This window comes from Wyeomyia smithii, chromosome 3 (assembly GCF_029784165.1).
Source record: "Wyeomyia smithii strain HCP4-BCI-WySm-NY-G18 chromosome 3, ASM2978416v1, whole genome shotgun sequence".
Classification (NCBI taxonomy): Eukaryota; Metazoa; Arthropoda; class Insecta; order Diptera; family Culicidae; genus Wyeomyia; species Wyeomyia smithii.
This window is the reverse complement of record NC_073696.1, coordinates 43000175-43020532: the sequence shown is the minus strand read 5'-3', so window position 1 is coordinate 43020532 and position 20358 is coordinate 43000175. Positions and strand designations below refer to the sequence as shown.

Sequence of the window (20358 nt, the reverse complement as noted above, 5' to 3'; positions counted from 1 at the left end):
TTGCTTTAGGCTGTTAAAAATTTCATTCTCTTGACATACATCGTATTCTGATGTAGATTACCCTGATAAGATGTTTTCCGATAGACATTTTCTAGAAAACTTTCGATTTTCGCAAAAATTGAGTTAATACTACCGGTGGTCCACTGAAGGACGTGGTAGGTAAATTTGGCCATTTTTTCTAAAAATTCAAGTGTTTGTGCAAATCTATTCCAACAAATATTAAATTTTGAACGAGAAAGGCTAGCTCTCACCGCTTTTTTCAAAAAGGGAATTTTCAAAAAAAGTAGAGGGTGGTATCCAATCTTCAGTTATACACTAGCCGTCATAAGCTTGCAATCAGGTCACTGAATATTGCAACAACCAGTCTGAATATTGCAGCACTTTTAACAGTATAGCATCACCCCAAATAGACAGATTTATGTATCTATATCTCATGATTACGACAAACTAGAGAGCTGTGGCCTTCGATAAAGTTGTTCAGGAGATCAGCCCCAACGCAGCGCTAGTGTACTTACAGTTTTGAGTAATTCGAACATAATTTTTTATTTTACACGAATACTTTGACATGATTTACACAAACACACACACACACATATACGCAAATACACACACACACACACACACACACACACACACACACACACAAACACAATACGTGGTGGAAGGTTTTGTCAAAACGAAGCGATCTTTTTTACGCGATTTGTTCAAAATTACGCGATTTTTTTTGTGCGGACTCATCAATCGCGTAAAAAAAGAATCCAGTGTATACCGGGTTCCGATACGGAATGTAGCACCAAGGCATTGCTTTGCTTTGTATACCGAAGAAATTTTTGAGGCTAATTGTAGATTGGACGTTCCTAGCTTTGTAATTTTTAATTTAAATTATCCGACAATAATCCAAGAATCAATGTTTCACAAGAAAAAAAATTGATAAAATTTTCTGATATATGCAACAGGTAAGTACACCCACAAATATATTTGCCAACACGGCCAAGCAGCTCGCTTTAAAAACGGCGTTCGGCAACAGACTGCAATCGCACCTGAAATGGAAAACATTTCTCATCCGTTTTGGTTACCTTTACGATCAAGCAGCAACGCTTGAATGACCAAGCTCCCTGTAGCAAGGTGCGATCAAAGATTTCTTCTACCACTCTTTTTCTCTGTATACGGGTACCCACCCGTGCCGACAATCACACAGGAAGTGGTTGAATGATAGTGCGGATGAGGCAGGCGGAGAGGACGGACCGTATGAACAATAACAAAAAGCGTAAATTCATTCTCATTTTCTGTGAAAACCGGTTCTGTTCTGTCTCCTGTGGCGTTCTTCGTCACCTAAGTGCCAAAGCAGGGCAATTCGGATGCCACCACGTACAGGCACAGAACGGATTTCCCCGCGTGTTGTCTCGCCCCGGCCGCACGTCGGCGAGCAAACGAAAAAACCCCTTTAGAAAGTAGCAAATAACGAAGGAAAAAATTAATTTCGTGCCTCATGCATTCACTCCGACCGAGACTCGACCGGCCGCACGATGGTAAAAATAAGCGCAATAAAGCATTATTCCATTCAGGAATGACAACGATCGGGAGCCGTCCCTGCCGTTTGCTAGGGACGTTTCGAATCCAGGTTCTGAATTGATTTTTCAACGCTCCAGTTGGTAATGTTGCGTTATTTTGTTTACTTTAGTTTAATGACATAGTTTTATTCAAGTTATTATTTTTGGGAGCTTAGAAAATACATTTAATTTTTAATAGCTATAGCAGCAAATCATTTATAACGTCCTCCCTATAAATCCTTCCGGGGAAATCATCACGTCCCCAGCTAACCCGTTTGTACTCCCGGTTTGACGTCTGCCCCACGAATGGAACGGTTCAAACGAATGGGCAATAAAACCGATCGAAGAACTTGCTGTATATGCTTGCGAAAGCTACATTATTCCTGGCGGCCGGAGTTATTCGAATATTGACCACCCCGTTATTCAATCGTGTCACTGGATGGAATCGCACCATGAGACCGACCGGGGCCAACACTCTCAGACGGCAGCATAAAATTGAGGAAATTGTCTTTCAGCTTGTCTGCTAGCTGATTATTTAATTTGACTGATTAGTTTGCTCTCTCGCCCTATTCTCCATCGGGTCAGCCTAAGCCTCGTCGACGCCGAGTGCAGTGAGGTGGATCAACGTTTCGCTACGGGTACAGGCAAGCTGTTTTTTTGGCTGGAGCCAGGCAGAATCGCTTGGATGGATGGATTGGAGCGTTCAAGCGTGTTACTTTTAGCTATTGACTCGACGTCAGTGAATCGTGAAAGTTAGTTCCTTTTTTATGTACGACAAAGATACCTTTGAACATCAGCGAGAGCAAATCGATTTGAATGATATACTTTTTGCTGTTTTGTAGTAGAATAGTACTATTTCCCTGAAACATAAAAAGTAAATTTGATTCGAAGAGCTAATGAGAATGGGCTCTCATTTGTTTCAACTATAGAAGAGTATCATTATCATAGGCGTAATGCAATACTAATTTTGATTTAATAGGTCAACGTCTAATCTGTGAATAATACGAACATGTTTTATTCTCTTATGTTAATGCTTCTCCGGTTCGCAATCCTCCCACCAATTAAATTCTCATCCTCCAGTTGAAGTACGACGCCGCCACGCTAATGTATATCTTCATGAAGGCGTAGATAAAATAAAAATGATTCTACAATCAACACATCATCATCCTACACGTACTTTATGTTCCCAGACCAGACCCGCCCCATCCAACGCTGAACAAGATTAAATAAATTCTTCCTTCTTTTGTTAATGATAAGCAATCCAGAATTTGATAATAGCCGGCTGTCATGTAACACGGAGGAACTGAGATAGGAAGAAAAAGCGCACAAAAAAGCTGCTTGTGAAAATGCTCGGAACTAGAAGCATATTACTTTACAAACTATCTCAAAAACTACACGAGTAGTATTTATGCGTTGCTACCGAAGCGTACAGCCGGAAGCGGACGTGCTGCATTGAGAAGCGTCAGATTGGCGGCAGCCCATGTTAAGCTAAAGGAAGAAGGGTGAAACTTTAAATTATCTTATAAATTAGAATCATTACTTGTTGTTCGGTTGTTCTATTTTGTTGCACTATGGTCTGGGAAAGTTTTGCGTTTTTTCCGATGCTTGGTTATGCAGCAGCTCCGCTCGACTGCTGAAAGGCGCATCAGATGGTTTTTACTCTGCAACAGAAGATAAATAGTTGAAACAAAGTTGATAACCAGGTGGTAAATAAGTATGTATATCGATTAGCAATAAACAAAAAATTGCTAAAAACAAACAATACTTGCTGACCCGACAGTCGTTGTGTTGTTAAAAATTACATTACTCGAAAACATGAAACGAAATATATTTGAAACCTTTAATTTTATTCTGCTCTTCCGCATCCTAGAAATTACAAGTATTCTGGCGAAAATAAAACTCCCAGTTGAAAACATTTCACGGTATTATATTCAAAAATTCCGAATATTTTGCAACAGTTGCAACCCTTCAACCCCCTGTCTTTTAAGCTTACCATGCGAATTATTGTCATTTTAGACTTTGATGCTGGACTTAAAAAAAAAACTAATCTTTCAAGTTTGTGTTCAAATTTGTGCCAAAACATCGAAGTTCAAATGTGTGTTGAGCTTGCTCTCTCTTCAAACAATGCAATTCAACTTCCTTTTTTTATATCACATGCATAATTGATACAAACTTTGGGCTAAAATTTAATTATTTAATTCAAATCGATTCAATATGTCTTGCATAATTGACCATACACATTGTACATAAAATTCCGTTAAGTATTACTGTTCCTGTTTCACATCCAAGTCGAATCCAAGCAGAAACAGAATAACCAAAAACTGCCTCGCAACAAAGATTATGACGGGTAAAAATGTCGAGCATAGCCGATGCTGCGTAGAGGCAGCGATCAACGGAGTTGCAATCGAAATGCAGCTGGACTTGGACTCGGACATTACAATTATACTCAAGCGCAACCGGATCAACAACGTGGCACAACGGATGTCTTCCGAGGACAAGTTCAGGATGGAAATTATTACATGCGTTGTGCTCACCTTTCCCTGAATGATCTAGGCTCAAGCCTCATGAACGAATTCGGGCTCTAGGACGTTCCGTTTTTGTCGCTCTGCAAACTGATTGGTCAGCAAGTAGTCACTATTCCCGATGTGTTCACCAATCGTTTCTGTACGAAAACTCAAGTCCATCACACCCTCAAGCCGAACGCATTTTTTTCCTCTGTGTGGACTCATCACTGCGACCAGAGACATTTTTGATCTATTGTGATATTGCCCAGGTGTTTTCTGTACTCCGCACTACATATTATTGGCAGTATCACTATTGAAGTGAATGATACGCTTTTCATTTATATCCGTGCTTGTGTGTGAGAGTTTACCCTTTCATTTCAAGCTTACTGCTCTGCTATACCAAGCCTTATTTCTATCCTACCAATAGCGCCAAATTACAATTCCCTGAACTGAGGCTACACCTAAAGTTCCTCTCTGGCCAGGTTTATTCTAAGAGGGACTTATTATGTCAAAAGGAATGAGTCCTATCGAAAACTCGTTCCTCCGTGCCAATATGGCCAATTACAATTCCCTGTAGAGGGTAAATATTGCTGAAATCAGTTTTATTATAAGAAGGACTTATTTTGTCAAGAGGTAGGAGTCTTATCGAACCTCATTCCTCCTACCAACAGCGCGTCACAATCACAATTCCCTGAAGAGGCACTCAATGCTTCACCTCTAGTCAGGTTCATTATTATAAGTAGGACTTATATTTTTGTCAAGAGGAAGGAGTCTTTTCGAAACCTCGTTCCTCCAGCCAAGACCGCGTCATAATTACAATTCCCTGCAGAGAACTATTATACGTTACTCAGAATAATTTTATTATAAGAGGGCCTTTTTTTGTTAGGATGAAAGTCAGCAAGGGTACTATAGAATTCAGCTTGAAGGAAGGGTATGTAGTGGAGAGCCTGAGAATGAACCCATGTTAAAGTCCTTTGACAACCAAATGGCCTGATTCTACTAAGATTCGAATCCAGGACCACTCGCTTATCAAATCGGACTCTGTAACCTTGCGGCTACGAAGCTCTCTAAGCCGAACGCACAGTAACGCTCAGACTTAAGCAGCCAGTTTTCTTCAACATGAAGACCGTCGTTGAGGATGAACTGAAGCGACTTGAAAATTTGGGTATCATTGCATTGACCTCTCGTATGTCTATCTGCACGTAAAGCTTGACAAGAAAAGCAAGAAGATCGTGTCATTATCAACACTCATAAAGGGCTATAAAAAGGGCTATTTCTACCGACTCTCCTCCATTATGCTCAGTGACTTACCATGCACATCTCTGTACCTCAACGCTATCTTCGTCGGTGGCTCCATCCCCGAGGAGCAACGTCCTCAAAAGTACGGGGTCATAGCTAATTGATAGCCGTTTGCGCCGGCCTGTTAATCAACGGGTCGCAAGTTATGGTTCTGGGAGAAGTCACTTCCCGGGCTTCGGTAATTGGCACAACACAGTGCCAATAAAAATAAGGGGGTGGTATTCGAGACACGGCCGCCTGGTAGACGTGGGACACCGTAAATTATTAATCATCAAACTCTTGAGTTATGTAATTTGGTCCGTGCGCGGTTTGGCTATGTTGCATTTATGAGATAGTTAAATAAAATTTCCAATTGCAATCAACACTATTACATGTATTTGGAAGAGCTCAATGGCTTTTTTCGAATTGCAACTATGATTAGAAGCCGCTGCTTTTGCGCAGTAGTATAATTCAAAGATACTGTGCATATCCAGCGGTATATAAGAAATTAATCCGATTGTGAATAGAAAAGCTCGGCATGTTCTGCTAATCATGCTAAATCCGTTTTAGATAGTTGAAAAGGATGTAGCGTCATAAAAAAAGTTTGCATCAATATTTCCAACTTTGTACTCATGTCTGCCACCTATTAACGCCAGCACTAACAGAATTCCCGCATTCGCACATCGGCAAAATGCAACACTAAGAATTTGCACTCTTTGTATCTGCTTTTATCCGACACGAGAACAATTTAATTGTCTTTTTGAGAACTCAAGCTAGTGAAACGTTAGCCCTAAAATAAACGTTAGGAACATTAGTCTTGTGCACGTACCTACTCATCTTTATGCTTTTAACAACACAAAAATTGCATTACATCAGTTTTTAAGTAGGTACTGTGATGAGTAAAATATGCACAACCTAATCAAGCGGCACCTTTGCGCGTACGGAGCGTGAAATATGACTAAGGGAATTGTGGGTAAAATTAACAGGGGTGGTAAAATGGACACCTGCTTAAATCTCGCTTATTACGTTGAAAAAAAGTACAAACTCCATTGGCACCTTATCTTAGATGCACTAGAAGCTATTTAAGACAAACTATGCCACATAAAACAGTCAAACAACGAAAATAATAAACAAAAACAAAAGACACGTGCACATTCGTTGTAGTGATGTTATGTTGGCTCACAAGAACAACCTATTTTAGTGTAAAACAGTTTTTCGTAAGGACTTTTGTGCATATATCTGTACTCAGACAACTAACCACCAGAAATCATCAAAGGTTAGTAATCGTTTGAATATTTTTTTCAATATTTTTGAGTATTTTTACTGGTGAAAATTAAACTGTAGGTTAATGCATAACTGTGTCACGTGTAATCGAACAACATTTTGCTACCACCAGAGCGATGATTAACGTTCACGTCCAAGGTGTTCATATTACCACATCTCTATGTTCATTTTACTCACACGTGTCCATTTTACCCCCAAATGACTCTTTTCAAAAAAAGCTCAAGAAAACTTCGAAAAATACTATATTAGAGCATTTCTACCTATTTTTTTTGCATCAATCATTAGTTGACACGCACGATTTCTAATGGTTTTAGTGTTAAATTGTGGAGAAAATTGAGAAATAGCGTAGGATGTCCATTTCATCACTCTTCCCCTACACACAGTAAGCGGGTCGAAACTGCGTGCTGATGAGTAAATTAACTGTGTCTGGGCTAAGTTTATAATAAACCTGCACCGTTATGATGAAAAAATACTCAGTGACATAACGCAGAGCTCTGCGTAAACACTACATTGTAGATTATTGAGGAAACCGCCAGAAACGTTTTCAACCAACTTAAAGTTTCATCATTCTACCCTAATCAGTAGGCGAAAGTAGAGTGTTGAATGTGTGCTATCTATATTTTCTCAATTGCCTTTGAGAAAGTCGCTCCGCGATATCTTTCTGCGTTTACTCTTCACAATGTAAGCTTTCTGGTGTTGCGAATTTTGTGTTTCATTAGGTAACGGAATTGTGGGTAAAATGAATAGGGGTGGTAAAATGGACACCCGTTTAAATCTCGACTATAACGTTGAGAAATAGTACAAACTTCTTTGGCACCTTATCTTAGAGGCACTAGAAGCTATTTGAGACAAAGTATGTGACATGAAACAGTCAAACAATCAAAATAATAAACAAAAACAAAAAACACGTGGTACATTCGTGGTGGTAATGTTATTTTTGGCCTACAAAAAATAAGTTTTTTTATAGTGTAAAACAGATTTTATAACGATTTTTCTGCAAATATTTGTACTCAGACTACTAATCAGAAATCATCAAAGGTTAGCAATAGTTTAAGTGATTTTCTTGATATATTTAGGTATTTTCAATAATATGTATGTGCGGGTAAAATGGACAGCCCATGATGATGGTGACAAAATTGTGATATTTCCATCGAAAAATCTAAAAATGCTTCGTGTTTATATTAGAAAAGCGCAAAGGTAAACTCGGACCGATAAACAGATGACCGCGGCTGAACGTACCGTTGAATGCGGAATGTCCGTAAAAAAATCTTCCACCATTTCTCAGTTTGTTGCGGATATGGTCATATATTGATATTAATTCTACGACAAACGGTGAAAATTGAACTGTTGGTGAATGCATAAGTGTGTCACGTGCTATGGAACAACATATTACTATCTGTAAAAGGATATTTAATGTTCACGCCCTAGGTGTCCATATTACCACCTTCCTATGTTCATTTTACCCACACGTGTCCATTTTACCCCCAAAAAACTGCTTTCGAAAATGCTCATGAAAACTACGAAAAATACTATATTTGAGTACTGCTTCTTAGTTTTTGTATCAACCATTAGTGGCTTAGTTAATGTGCACTATCGACTCATAGTTGTAGTGTTAAACTGTGGAGGAAATTGGGAAATGGCTTAGGGTGTCCATTTTATCACCCCTTCCCCTACACAGCGTGTTGGTAAAAAATACTCGCGTAAAAAAAAAACAACTCATCCATTTCATTTTCAACGTGCTTTGGTGTTCTGTGGAAAAGATATGAGACTCGTTGTTCCACACGATGTGTATGCCAAGACCGAGGAACAGAAAGCGAGCTCGTGATGAGATAGCCGCTGCTTTATTAATTGATTTTCAGTTACCTGTGTGGGCTCATCACTGCGACCAATCTAATCAATCTATTGTGATATTGCCCAGGTGTTTTCTGTACTCCGTAATTCATATTTTTGGCAGTATCACTATTGGAGTAAGTGTTACGCTTGTCATTTTTACCCGTACTTGTGTGTGAATTTTACCCTTCCTCTACAATACCGAGCCTCATTCCATCCTACCAATATCGCCCAAGGGGCCATCGACATTCTACGTAGACAGATTATTAAGGATTTTGTAACCCACCTCCCCTCTTCCGTGAACAACTAACCATAAAAATTCTAAAAATTTGGCATGGACCATGGGCATTATACCCTCCCTAAAACTGTTCACGTGGAATGTGGATGGACCCTAACTACAATTCCCTAAAGGGTATTTCATTACTCAGATCAGTTTTATTATAAGTTTGTAAGGAGGAGAGTCAACAAGGATATTGTTGAACTCAGCTGAAGCAAGAGAATTAACCCATGTTAAAGTCCTTTGACAACCAAATGGCCTGGTTCTACTAAGATTTGAAACCACGACCACGCACTTGTCAAAGCGGACTCTGTAACCTTGCGCCTGCGGAGTTCCCCTCTCGTTTTCAATTGGAAACTATAATCCTTCCGTGAATTCCTTCGTGAATTCCAGTTCACAGGATATTCGTTCAAAAACCCGCGCCCTAACCCCAAATTAAAAAAAAATGAATTTGCGGATCTTTTTTGGCCGCATTTTCAAGATTTCCTCCATGCTCTGCTTTTTTGATCATCTACTAGATCACTAAAGAAGAAAAGTTCTGCCTTGAATTCTTATAGATACCAAAGTTGCTTCTCAAACTTTCTGGACGTGTTCTGGCTTAGCTTTTTATCGTCAGCTGCTGCGGGGAGTGTTAAAGTGTTAGTTTTAAACATTCATTTGAATGCAAGTTACAAACATCGTAACTTGCATACAAATTTTCATTAAAGATATTCCTTTTTGTTTCTTTCAGTGTTATCTATATCTGCCAAATACTTTTGAAACAGACTAAAGATCAGAGTTATTTTCATCAAGGTCCGAAAAAATCTAGTAATATTTGTATATTTCATGTTGAAAATTTGATAAACATAAAAATATTTGCGTGAAAAAACGATTTTCCTCTAAATTTGCGTGAGAAATCCATATAACAAAAACAATATAAATCGTAAAACGTACTGTGTATCAAAGTAAATAATTGGGAAAGTAAAAATATCTTTGAAACGCAACTAAAGTTATCCGAATATTACCAAAATTTGAGGGCACTGCTGGTTGCGGAAACGATAATTTAATATTTTCCTTAAATTTATAGATTTACAGCTATTTCCAGCAATGAGCAGTTCCTAAACGTTATGTTAGTTCAGAAAATTCTTAGAAATAAAAAAAATTTAAACATTCATATTATTCATCTTACTCTGCTGTAGTCCCAAACTGAGATCCAACTTTCAATTTATTTATTCGCTTACCGAACAATCGAAAATGACAATAGCCATAAACCAAAAGCAGCGGAAACGACCGGAATAAAACAAAACAAAACAAGAAAAAAAAAACGCTCAATTCTATCGGTGCAACCAGCAAAAACGAGAAACCAGCAAATGATTCGTTTATGAACAAAACTCTTTTGCGAAGGTAGAAAAGCAGCTGTCTACCCGGTACAGCCTACGGCAGGACAGCCCCGTGGTACCCTGAAAGCTGCCAGCCGCCACCAGCCTCCAGAGCTCCAGCCAGAGTCCCCAAAATCTGAAACCCAGCTGCCAGCCGCCAGCTTGTTCGTCAAAGGTTGCAATTTGGAAATGTGCATAAAGGAAACAAGAGGCAGAGAGAAAAAAATGGTTGTGTTGTTCGATGGCATCCAAACGAGGATGTGGGTTATAATAATGCAATGAAGGCATGAAAACTCATCAAATATGCATGGAAACACTCGACTTCGCTGTTGGATGCCCTGATTGATTCATGGTAGCAGAGATTCTGATCGATGCTCCTCTGGTTCGGGTAAAGTATAGAGCGAGCGACCAACTCAACGAGAGAAGCAGACGAAATACCTCGAATCAGGAATTTTAACAACCATTCTGCAACTATAATTTGAAACATCATTTGGAATTAAAAATTTATGCAGTTTGCCATTGCATTTGAATTTGGCTACCGAACCGATGGTCGTTATTCATGGAGCCCTCAGCCATCAGCTATTGTTGTACTGGAGGCAATCAAATCGTTAGTCCTTGAGTCACATTGATGCTGCAAAAGCTGCCCCAGAGTCCATCAGCTCCAGCTGTATGTATACGGAATTAATTGGCAGAGTTGTTCATGCGTTTTGATATGTGCAGCTTACACGAATGCTCTTACAATTTCTTTGCTTGCAATGCCGAAGTTTTCTCTACATCTATTCGAGTGAACAAATTCTAATTGGTTTTTACTTTCTGGTCATCTTCGAGCACTAGAGGATAATTGTTGACATAGATGTCAACACTGTACTCGTACGGAAACGAGCCACAGGAAAGCAGATGATTGATCACACTTGCCCTAATAATACTTGAACAAAAAAAAAAAAAAAAAACAGGAGAAAGAACGAAACAAATAAAAAATTGACTCAATCCAATTGGCCATTACCTGTTCTTTCCATTACCTCAGCATCGGTTTCACACGGTCAACCGCATCCCGCACGGCACATCACTAGCAAACCAGCAAGCAGAATCCGTTCATGTGCAGGAAATATTTGCATACATATACACTTTGCCTTAATGACACAATCGTTGCAAACATGGTGTCGGTTTCCAGCATGACATCGAATTGGTCGTTTCGTTCGACCGGATGCAATGTTACTGGCCGCACTGGTCCTCTTGCATCACCCAACTAACCCATCAACCCCGTCAGCCCATGGATGTGGCGAGAGGAAACATTTGACTTGCCGGTGATTGGCTTTAAAAATGATTCATCTTGTTTTTCAAGAGACACCTGGAGATGAAATGAATTCCAGTACCTAATCATCCAGAGGTAGTTCTCGAGACGATAAAGACCACTAGAGAGCTGGAGTTGTTTGAATGTTTATCTAGCAGCCAGAGTTGCTGGAGTGATTCCATATTTGAGCGCTCGTTGTGTTGAATGACACATGAAGAAGAGTCCGTTGTCGATTCGCGTTTGTTTTGTTATGATAGTCGCAAGGTTAGGCAAGCAACTAGGGTTGCTGATATTTTATCAATATTTGATATTATCGATAACTGCTCGTCACAATATCGATATTTTTGATCGATATTGGCGCATTTGATATTATCGATATTTTGATATTGCGACTCGATATTGCTGTCCGATATTCTCGGTTGCCATCAGGGGAGTACTGCCGTCAAAATTTTGCCTACCAATCATAAATTCATCATGGCATCAGAATTAAATTTAAAATGTTTACACACAATATAAGATATTGATTGAAAGTGCACATTATACTAAAAACAAACGTTTAGGCTTGGTTTCTGCATTGATAAATATATTTATTCGAAAATAGGTCAATAGCAATTAAAGGACGTTTACTCTATTTCAGCTATTTTAGGGTAAACCAACTAAAAGTAGGTACCAGAATTGTTGGTACTAGAATCAATAAGTGGTAGATGGAAAATGTAAGCAGTTCGACAGAAATATGGTTGCCATATTTCCATTTTTATTGACAGCATGTATAGAGCGAATTTCCAGAAATTTTGGTGTGGAACTTCTCGGGTCAATAACCACCACATTAAACCGAACAAATGCGATGCCTTGGTGTTGCATTGGGTTGGCAGAATCGATGAATGTCTGTAAAGAATCGGTGTTACATAAGCGATAACATGAATGTTCAGGTAGGATGCTTAAGTAACTGGCTGGTGATTAGTCAATGGATCAGTGACGATTAGGAGACGCGGCTCACGAAACGTCGGTTTAATCTGATTGGCAAATGCAACTCTCGTCAAGTGATCAGCAATCGGCCCTCTGTCCTAAAGGACGAGATGAAATAGCAAACACTTCGTCGGAATAATCAATACTAAGGCATGAAACATGCTGACCGCCAACGCGACCGATCGGGTCAGATTCTTGCCGTAGGTTAATGAACAACTCTACTCACGGTTGTTTACTAACCTTCGGCAAGAATCTCGCCCAATCGCACACGTTGGCGTTCAGCTTGTTTCAGGCCTAACTGAAAGCCAAACAAAAAAATATATAAAGAAAATATCGATAAAAAATCAATATCAGCGTGTAATATCGATTTAAATATCGATGCCGCTTTCCATATTGATAAAACAAATATCGATATTCTATTTTCAATATCGACAACCCTACAAGCAACATAAATGACTAGAGTCAAAGATTTATTCACATTAACCTGTGTCAGTGGATATCGCCTTACTAACACGCGCGATTCGAATATCCGCTAATAAGCAAAGTCTTGGTGCTACATTCTGATTCGGAACTCGACCTTCTGTTTATTATACACACCCTTCATGGCAAACTGTTAAGTATACAGGACAATTGTGAGGCTAGCGCTACGATCCTACTGGCACTAACAGTCTCTCCCGAACCGAGACTCGAACCTACGACGACTGGCTTGTTAGGCCGGCATAGTACTTCGAGACCAACTGGGAGTTACAAATCCGCTATTACTGTTACCATTAAAAAACCGAGAGTACTGTAAACCGGGGTGACTTTGATCAGCGGGGTAACTTTGATCACTTTAGCTCTTTTTTGAGTTTGTGATAAAAAGCGGTCGTAGAGCTTGGGATTTGTCGTAATCTTCACGGATTGTGTTTAGATAAGTGTGTATTGCCACTGTTCATGCATTTCCTTCTTTTGAAAGTGTGTTGCTTATGCTAATACATAAATTGAAAATAAAGTGTATTTTGAGCGATTTTTATTGCATACAAACAATCGGTTCAAGCAGATACAAAACATTAAGCTGTGGTACGTAAAGTTTTTTGATTTTGTTCCCAGATTAGTTCTCAAGATAAAAAATATTATCACAACGATTTTCATGATTATTTTTGCCATTTTTCCTCAAAGGCAATGTCCTAATAACACAGTGCAACAAAAATTGACTTTTTTCTGCCTTGGTTTCTATATATAATTTTTTAGTGTATTTTGATGCAAAACCAAATTTTTCCGAGTTTGAACATATTCCAACTTAAGGGGCATTAATGGCGCCATTTTAAATTTTTGAGAAATCGAAAATTTTCGATGTTTTTTCAACGCCATTTTGATTTGGGATCAAATATCAAAATTCTAGAAGTTTGTCCACATATTAGCATCTTCTTACCCATCTTTGAAAAAAAAACAATTTTAAATCGAACAAAAACTGAGTTCAAAACGGTGATTCTACGAAAACGGTTTTGGCATGGTTTTAGTATATTTTACAAAGCAGAATAATATCGAGTATGTCTTAGCATTAATGGTAATGCGCTTATATCTAAAAGTGGTAGTCAAAATATATCTTTTATTGGGTGAAAAAGTCTCATAAATCGATTGGTAGGTGTCTGATCTACGTCAAATGTTAGCAGCATATCAATTTTTCCCCAATTCCCTTAATTGGGGCGAAACCGACATGTTGATCCCCTACACAAACACATACAAGCGCTTTCGTTTCGTTTATTGTGCTACACATAGTTTGTTGCTTTAACTTATTGGCGGTTTAACGCAAAACTAAAAACGACCGTGCGACTTCTGGATTTGAACTTCAGAACTAGGAAAATGATGATAGATTTATATTAAGCCAAGGATGTTTGCGTAAAATGGATGTTCTTAACGTTAAAAAGAATACAGCTGGTTAGAAACCTTCAGCAGCATCTAGTAGACTGCTTACTGTCAAGAAAATACATATGAAATTGCAAATATCCGGTTTCGTTTCTAATTTGAGGTTATGTTTTAACAGGAGTTGGTAGGTGTTGGAATTGCTTTTTCTTAGTTTAAATCTACCGTTTAATGAAAATACTACAAGGTATACAGCCCTAGGGTTGTATGAAATGGTGACGTGGAACTAAACACTGTAATTACTGTAATTACAGACACAATAAATTCGTTTGTTCAGTGATTTACGTATTTTAATTCTCAGCCTCCCCTTCCTTTTTTTCAGAAATGTTTTTAATAACACTCGAAAAAACTTCACTTACACTTGGTGATGTTGTGTCTGTGGAGTTTTTTTTCTTGTGCAAATCATATTTAACAATTACAACGAAGTTAAAGATTCATTTTTGATTTTTGCCTCATAAGTTTATTTCATTTTCCAACAATTACATTCACTGTATTACGAAGTTAATTAATATAAGTATAATATTTTAAATAATACCTTATTCGTAAAGTTAATAATAAAAATAAATAAAAAAGATTCTAAATAGATCTTAGTAAATGGACAAAAAAGTCTCAAGCACTCACCGGCTCCTACTCTTCTATAAACTAGTATTTTTAGGAACTTAAGCAGGTATTAGACGACGCAAATATTTGCTATTTTTGGTACGATTTTTATTTGCACAAAATAAAATCTGTATGAAAAAATAGCAAATATTTGCTTCGTCTAATACCTGCTTTACTCATTCGATATTATGTCGGCCACGATTATCAAGTGAGTATCAAAGATAAAAAATAAACAAAAATAACTTATAACCATTACCAAAATATTCAATTCTTGTTGAGTAATTTATGGTTTCTATGGTAATCATATTCATGAGATAAACCACCATCAGCAGCAGCATTGCAGTTTTGATTTCACGCGAATAGAAGTCGTGCCCGCTGCAATGATAGACTAAGAGAAACTAGCGGCGTTCTGCTCCACATATACTCTACGGTTCTGCTGCTTTTACCAGCATGTTTGATTTCAAGACATCAGTGTCTATTATGCTCTGACAGTATGTTTAGAAATCGTTCAAGAAAAGGGATTGTTTCAAACTTTTCGAAAAACTTTACCTACGTGACATCAAATATCGCAGGGAATGGTTGTTGTTTACTCATGTCTTCTGTGCTAGGAATGCTCGCTTGTAATTGGTTCATTGTTCGCGTAAATTTGTCCTTGACACTTTTTGTCGATTTTTACCGTTTTGCAAAGAAAAAATAATGAAAACTAGCGCATTACAAAATTGTTCAACATTTTATCTATCCAACAATATACAGTGATCACCCGATTATATTACTCCCTTGATGATGTTTGGGGTGATAAAATAGGGAAAATGATAAAATCGTGAAATTTTTTTTATTGATTTTTTGTTATGAAAGATGGTAAACCATTTATTTAATACGTAAAATCATCGATTCAAATTACAACAAGAAATAAAAGCAGATCTATCTATCTGTCTGTCTGTCCCTCTGATCCTTATAGACGTGGGAACTATTGTACCAATTGGCGTGTATGTAGGGTTTTTTGAGGCCGGAAAAGGTTATTAGAGTAGCTCGAGACCCCTCCCTCTTTTTGAAGGAAGGGGTCCCATACAAATACAACACAAACTTCTGCGTAACTTGAAAAATTAACCAAGCAAATGTAACCAAATTTGACATGGTGAGATTTTTAGGAGTAAGAAATATGTCAATGATAACTTGACACCCTCCTCTGGAAGGGAGGACTCTCATATAAGTGAAACATAAATTTCACTACTAGTTCGTAGGTCAGGTACTACTGTTTGCATAAAGCCACGAAGTTGTGCTGTTAGTGTCATAGTTGTGCTGTTAGTGTCATCTTAAGCAGCTTAAAAAATTAATTTAAAAATTGAGATAACGAAAGAAGGATCAGTAATGACCCTAAATATGTATACTTGGTTTTTTTTTTCCGTGTTGGGTATTTTCGTCACTGCGACCAATTTTTTGATATTTTGTGACATATTCCCCCTTTTTAATTTTGCTTAGTCAGGATAACGTATCACTATTGGAAGTGGTCGTTATAGTCTGGCCAATAGCATTAGTCCAGTCCGGTATTATACTTCGTATGAAGCGCACAACCGTACTGGGATTTGTTCTCCAGATTTCAGAGGGTTCCAGAAGACCTCTCTCGAAGAACTTATATCTTTTGATAAAAATTGCCGGACATCGGCATAACAGATGTTCCGAGTCTTCTTTTTCCATGCCACATACTCGACATGTATCATCTTGAAGTTTTTTCATAACCTTCAAATGATAACGGCTCGGACAATGCCCTGTTATTAAACCAGTATACGTGCTTAGATCCAGTATTTTACGAGTCATAGAAACGTTCGGGGTGATGAACCGTTTCGACTGCCTACCGATGAAGGTGTTTGTCCAGTTGGATTCCACTTTCAGAGTTTCCCATGCTTTTAGTTACATTCTAAGGGAATAAGCGGATAGACCACAGAAGGGTTCTGGTCCTATGAACTGATGAGACGATCCAAGTTTTGCCAATTCATCGGCTCTTTCGTTCCCATCTATTCCACAGTGACCAGGAACCCAGTATAAGTCTACTTGATTATTACAACCCAGTGTTTGGAGTGATTGAACACACTCCCAAACAAGTTTTGATGTGCACTCCCAAACAATGTTTGAGTGTCTGTATTTCCTGCGTAGGCATATTTCAGAACATTCTAGTATTGCTTGGACTTCAGCTTGGAAGACAGTTGGCCATTGGCCCATTGGAACTGACAGGTCTATTCCTGGGCCAGTTACTCCTGCTCCCACTCGATTGTTCATTTTTGAACCATCTGTGTAGAAAATGATTGATCCTGGGCGGAGATCAGGACCACCGCGTTCCCAAACATCACGCTCAGGTTCAAACATTCGAAATCGTCTTTCAAAATTGTATCTTTTCTCCATCCGGTCTTCATTGTTTATCACTAGGGGATTGATACGAATAGTTTTTAGAATACCTAGATGACCCGTTAAATCACCCTCAAAGAGCCTTAATGATCTTTTGATCCGTAAGGCACTCTTTTCGGCTTCTAATTGTATGAATTGGTGCAGTGGAAGCATAAACAGTAGAGCTTCCAATGCCTTGGTGGGTGTGCTTCTCATTGCACCCGTTATTGAGAGAGTGGCTAGCCGTTGAAGTTTTTCCAACTTATCTTGAGCACCTTTCTCCCTTGTTTTTGTCCACCAGACTAGTGAAGCATAGGTAATTCTGGGTCTCACTATAGCCGAATATATCCAATGGATCATTTTCGGTTTGAGTCCCCATTGTTTACCAAAAGTTTTATTACATATCCATAGAGTATTTGTAGCTTTTTTTATTGCCTGCTCTAGATGTGTATTCCAGTTAAGTTTTTTGTCAAGAGTTATTCCAAGGTATTTGACGTTATCTGAGATTTTAAGAAGCTCACCTTTTAGCATAATATCATTAAGCCTAGTCTTTTTTCTACGTGTAAATGGGACGATAGTGGTTTTTGAAGGACTTGGTTTACTGACTACTTGGTTTACTGATAACCCTTTCACAAAATATCTCTTCAATACATTTCAAAACACATGAAAATTGAGACCGTTTTCTACATTTTCTTAATTAATCCGCAAGCAGGAAACAGAAGAAAACAAATCTATGACGTAGTTGAAACAACACCGATGAATTTATGAACAGAAATATTCTAGGATGCTACAGACTTTGAAGGATGAAAATTTTTAGCTTAATTGCCAGTGGAACTGCTACTTGTGAATAATTGCGAGATTTGTAGATGTTGGACGTGCAATTACCCCTGAAAATATTATTATATGGCAGATAGCTTGTTTATTTCAATAGATAAAACTTAATATTTTTTGCAAAAACATGCATTGTTGAAACTTGACAGTTTGGATAACTTTGTAGAAGGTTCAAAAATTCGGAAAAATGTGGGAAGAAGTTAGAACGAAAATTGGGATTTTTAATGCCTTTTGAAAGAAAACTTCATATGGTTCGTTATATGTAAGAGATTTGCTGGAGACACTATGCTTCTATCTCAATCAAATTCAGAAGTACATTTTCCATCTAACTTTTAGGTGAATTGATCGATTTAGGTGAAAAAATATATGAATATACGTTAGGGCTTGAATCACTATTAAAATGATCGAACGAAAACGCCAAAATAAAACACTGTGCAATGGTTAAGTTTTCAATGAAAACTATATCCAGAATTATGTTATTCTACACAGAGCTGTGCAAAAGTACTAAAATATTGAATCTAAATAGAAAACTCATTTTTCGATTTAGTGCTAACGTAAGAACTGTATTAATCACATAAAAACGCGACGCGTTAACGGACACAACACTTATTGTTCTTACAAACGTAAAAGGACAACAAAAAATTACCTTTTAAGTCGACCGGTTTCGGTCCCCGTGTGGACCATCTACTGGACAATGCCCAACTGATGATATATAGAAAATTGCACAGCTTCATACTGGTACAGTACACGTCGGAAAGGGGGGTGGTGTTAAATTATCTTCTGTTTCGTTCCCTCTGCAGTTTGCGAAGACACCTGGAACGCTACCGAGTACCACCAAACCACGTTGAGGCCTACCTTACCGTGGCAGAGGTTTGCATGAATCAGAGCTTCTTTACGTTTAGAGGTAAGTTCTATAAGCAAACCTTCGGACTCAGCATGGGTAATAAACTGTCACCCTTTTTGGCTAATGTGTTCATGAGCGATTTTGAAGTGGATTTAGAAAAAGAGAGACTTTTCCCTCGTGTTTGGTGGAGGTATGTTGACGATATTTTTGCCACTGTGAAAGAACGACATCTAGCACAAACACTTGAGTTGTTGAACTCCAAACATACTTCAATAAAGTTCACGGTGGAGAAAGAGTCGGAAGGAAAACTCCCTTTCCTGGACTTAACTATTACCAGGAAAGAGGACAATTCCGTAAAGTTCAGCGTTTACCGAAAACCGACGTCAACCAACCGGTACATCACATGCGATTCTAACCATTACGGCTCCCAAAAACAAGCCGCGTTTCATTCGATGGCACATCGGTTATACAGCATACCGATGGAGAAAGAGGATTTCGAAGCAGAAAGGAAGAAAATCCATGAAGCGGCCGATTTAAATGGTTACGATGAAGAGTTCGTGAACAAAATTCTCCGGAAACATGAAAGGAAAAGACATCGACGAAACGCTACAACATTAGAACCAGAGAAGGAGGAGATTAAAAGAATAAGTTTACCGTTCTTTCCAAAACTGACCAACACAATTCAAAACGATCTGAAGCAACATGGATTTTGGACAGCGTATAAGAGTAATCATACGCTGAAGGACCTCTTATGTTCTTTGAAAGATAAAATTCCGAGGGACGAAATGTCAGGCATCTACGAGATCCCATGTAAAAGTTGCCCTGCAATATACATTGGCCAAACCCGCAGGAAATTTAAAGTCCGATTAAAAGAACATAAAAACGCTGTTGACAACGATAGACCCAACGAATCCAGCGTGGCCGTCCATTCTAAGGAGAACAACCATGTGATAGACTGGGAGAACGCAAAACTGAAAAAATGTGTCAGAAAACCTTCACATTTGAACGCTTGGGAATCTATGTTCATCGAGACTGCTGAAAAGCCACTGATGAACGAAGATGATGCCCCAATAACTTCTGCCTCATTCCAATTGACGAAACAGAAGATAATTTAACACCACCCCCCTTTCCGACGTGTACTGTACCAGTATGAAGCTGTGCAATTTCTATATGTCATCAGTTGGGCATTGTCCAGTAGATGGGCCACACGGGGACCGAAACCGGTCGACTTAAAGGTAATTTTTTGTTGTCCTTTTACGTTTGTAAGAACAATAAGTGTTGTGTCCGTTAACGCGTCGCGTTTTTATGTGACTAAATAGAAAACCAGTTCATACTGACATTTTTTTTGATGAAATGTTATATGATGATAAAATCGGGTGAAAAAGGTGATAAAATCGGGGGCAGATAAAATCGAGTACTGATATAATCGGGTGATTACTGTATTGCTTATCATCATGTGGTTAT

General features: G+C 38.4%; 1 protein-coding gene across 1 annotated transcript; it reads left to right on the top strand.

The window, feature by feature from the left end:
- Positions 1-3890: 3890 nt before the first annotated feature.
- On the top strand, positions 3891-20009 carry LOC129728246 (uncharacterized). The gene is made up of 2 exons (XM_055686668.1): positions 3891-4048; positions 18851-20009. The coding sequence occupies exons 1-2, from the start codon at positions 3891-3893 to the stop codon at positions 20007-20009; spliced, it is 1317 nt and encodes a 438-aa protein (XP_055542643.1).
- The last annotated feature ends 349 nt before the right edge of the window (positions 20010-20358 follow it).

Excerpts from the sequence above, each read along its gene's own strand:
- LOC129728246 (XM_055686668.1), top strand. The coding sequence starts at position 3,891 with ATGACGGGTAAAAATGTCGAGCATAGCCGATGCTGCGTAGAGGCAGCG. Across the intron at positions 4,049-18,850 it reads CGGATGTCTTCCGAGGACAA|TTTGCGAAGACACCTGGAAC; the intron begins GTTCAGGATGGA and ends TTCCCTCTGCAG.